Source organism: Ricinus communis, chromosome 2, assembly GCF_019578655.1.
Source record: "Ricinus communis isolate WT05 ecotype wild-type chromosome 2, ASM1957865v1, whole genome shotgun sequence".
NCBI lineage: Eukaryota > Viridiplantae > Streptophyta > Magnoliopsida > Malpighiales > Euphorbiaceae > Ricinus > Ricinus communis.
In genome coordinates, this window is record NC_063257.1 from 34,638,436 (window position 1) to 34,641,908 (window position 3,473).

A 3,473-nucleotide genomic window follows, 5' to 3' on the forward strand; every position below is an offset into this window, starting at 1 on the left:
AACAACTTCGAATCTAATAGGGGCATCCAGCTCCTTGACAGCTTCTTACTTCGAGAATTGATCCACCACCACGAAGATCCATGCACAACCTTCGGATAAAGGAAGCCCCACGATAAAATCCATGGAGACACTTTCCCATGGTCTCCCAAGAATAGGAAGTGGCTCTAGCAAACCACTCGGGGCTTGTTGCTCCATCTTGTCTTGTTGGCATACAAGACAAGTCCTCACGTAGGCCTCCACATCTTCCCTCATGTGAGGCCAATAGTAGGCATTCTCCACAAGCGCCATCGTGCATTGTATGCCTGGATGACCCGCCCCACTTGCTATCGTGGCACTCTTTAAAGATCTCCTTTCTAAGATTGTCATGGAGCGTACGTATAGCCTCCTTCTTTGGTGTAAAACAAGTCTTTTCTAGCCAAAATCTTCGAGTCTTGCCTTCTCGGAACAAGAGTAAGGAAGTTCTTGGCCATAGAATCATGCTTTATCCCTTCCTTGATGCGCTCCACCAAGTTGCATTTAGGGCGGCTTATATCAAGCAAGCTCCTTCTACCGAGTGCATCGGCAACAAGGTTTGCTTTACCCGGCTTGTACTCCATGACGTAGTTGAATTCGCAGAAGGTCTTGCCACCTAGCTTGCCTTGGTGAGCTTCTTTTGCGTTTGAAAGTAGCTAGTGGCAACGCTTGTTTGCCTTCACAACAAACTTGCTCCCAAGCAAGTATCGCCTCCATGTTCGCAAATAATGGACTATAGCTATCTCCTTCTCTTAACAGTATACTTCTTTCTGTCATTCAGCCTTCCTCGCTGGCTATTGGATGCCCTTCTTGCATAAGTACTCCACCAATAGCAAAGTCGGAAGCATCCGTATGGATTTCGAATGCCTTCAGATACGGGAAGTGCTAAGACCGGCTCCTCCATGATGGCCTTCTTTAGCCCTTCAAAGGCTTGTTGGCACTTCATAGACCAATCCCAAGCACGACCCTTCTTTAATAGATCCGCCAAAGGAGTGGCAATGAAAGAATAGCCCTTGATAAATCTCCGATAATAGTTCACCAAACCAAGGAAAGATCTCAACTCGGTCACCTTGGTTGGCGGCTCCCAATCTTGGATGGCCTTCACCTTTGAATCATCCATCCGTAGCTTTCCATCACCAACAATATGCCCAAGGAATGCCACCTCTCATTGGGCAAAGGAGCATTTCTCCTTCTTGACGTAGAGCTCGTTATCCCGCAAGGCTTTGAACACTAGCCTTAGATGCTCTACGTGCTCCTCCAAAGTGTTGCTGTACACAACAATATCATCGAGACAAACAATAACAAATTGATCAAGGTAAGGAGCAAGTACCTTGTTCATAAGTGTACTGAATGTGGCCGGTGCATTTGTGAGGCCAAAGGGCATGACAAGGAATTCATATGATCCATATCTCGTCACGTATGCTGTCTTTGGCTCATGTCCCTAGGAAATGCGCACTTCATAGTACCCCGACCGCAAATCCAACTTGGTAAACCACTTAGCACCACTAAGTTGATCAAGATGTCGAATGTTAGGAATCGGGTACTTATTCTTGACTATGATCTTGTTTAGCGCACAATAGTCTATGCATAACCAAGAGAACCGTTTGAAACAAGACCGGTGCACCATATGGAGCTTTGGATGGCCTTATGTAGCCTACATCAAGTAGCTCCTTGAGTTGCCTCCTTAGTTCCTCTAGTTCTAGAAGCGCCATTCGATAGGGTGCAAAGGCGGGTGGTTTGGCTCTTGCCCTAACTCGATCTCGTGGTCCACCTCTCATCGTGGAGGAAGCTTCTTCGCAACTTGGGCGTATAACATCTTTGAACTCATTAAGCACGCCTTGGATAGGGCTTGGAAGTGTGGCACCATCAACATGGGGACCTTCTTCCATCTCGAGGGTTGCTAGGAAGGTTGGCTCCTTCCTTTTACCCCTTTAGAGAGTTGGATGGCCGATACCATCATATCTTGGCTTAGCTCCCTCTTTATCGGCACTACACAAGGTTGGCCATTCTCCATTATGCACATGGTGTTGGCGTAGGGAACTAAGAATGCCTTCACCATGTCTAGGAAGTCCATGCCAAGATAGAATCGTTGATCATCAATAGTAGATATGGTGATATCGACCTTACCTTGCCATTGGCCTATGTGAATGTTGGTCCCTCTCGCTATGCCAATGATAGGTAGCCTCTTTGCATTCACGCCCTTGATGAAGCCCTTTTCCTTTTTATAAGGCAGCCCTATAGAGTTGGCCACCTCCTTCGCCATGCATAATCAGACGCTCGGATCCACCATGGCTTGGATGCTTTTACCTCCGATGTTAGTCTCCACGCACATCCGACCACCGAGGCTTCTCGCTCTACTTTAGCTTGGATGGCATTGAGGAGTCAAGGGAAGCAATTCTTCGCTTCTTCTTGCTTCTCCCTCTTGGTGATTACTAACGCCTCCAAGCTTCCCACGCTTTGGACACTCGTAAGCACGATGAGGTCCATCAAAGATGAAGCAAGCAAGCTTTCTTGGAGAAGAACTATGCTTGTCTTCCTTCTTCCACTTGCCTTTGTCCTTGTAAGCCTTACCATGCTTGGTAGAAGATTTTCCTCTATCTCCACCACCTTTGTCACTTCCTTCGTACTTCTTTACCTTTGGCTTGAATGAGTCCTTCTTCTTCAACTCTATTAAGGACTCGGCAACCGCCATCGCGGTGGCAAGGTCTTACACACCTCGCCTTTCTAGCTCCAGTTGAGCCCACCGAGATAAACCATCAATGAAGGCATGGAATGCTTCTTGTTCTCCCAAATCGGGAATCTCCAACATCAATTCGGAGAATTCTTTCACATATTCCCGAATGTAGCCATCTCTATGTTGGAGTCGTCAAAGCTTTGACCTTGCCTCCTTCTCGGCATTGTCGGGATAAAATTGCTTCTTAAGCTCCTGCACAAAATCATCCCCATGTATTAATGGTGCAAAGGCCCTTTTTCACATCCTCGCACCTACGTCTCCATCATACGGTAGCAATATCACTTAAGTAGAGAGATACAGACTTTACCTTGGTGGCGTCGTCCACTATGCCCATCAGATCAAGTATCTCTCCAAGTTCCACAAGAAGTTGTCGATCTCCCTTGCACTCCTAGCTCCACCGTAGGCCTTTGGTTTAGGAGCATCGACTTTGTGCATCGTTGTTACTTAAGGCCCCCCACTATTCGCCAACACGGCCTTCCACAAGTTAAGCTCCACCTCGAGCTTATCGACCTTCTCCGTGCATCGGGCAAGCAACTTCTTAAGAGCCTCATTGTCCTCGCTAAATTATCGGCAAGAAAATTTAAGGCACCTTGCATCTCCCCACGAAGCTCCCCATCGTCCTCCTTGGACTCTAGCTTCTCGATGCGAAGGTCCATGTCTTTGATTTTATCACACCAATCGGACATGGCAGTCTCCACCTTGACTAGCCTTTCCTACATCGCGCCAA

At 47.4% G+C, this 3,473-nt stretch overlaps 1 protein-coding gene across 1 annotated transcript; it reads right to left on the reverse strand.

Annotated features, from left to right (window-relative positions):
* Window positions 1-751: 751 nt before the first annotated feature.
* LOC125369342 (uncharacterized mitochondrial protein AtMg00860-like) lies at window positions 752-1,132 on the reverse strand. Its single transcript, XM_048371354.1, has one exon. It carries the CDS (start codon window positions 1,130-1,132, stop codon window positions 752-754), a length of 381 nt encoding a protein of 126 aa, XP_048227311.1.
* Between the last annotated feature and the right edge of the window lie 2,341 nt (window positions 1,133-3,473).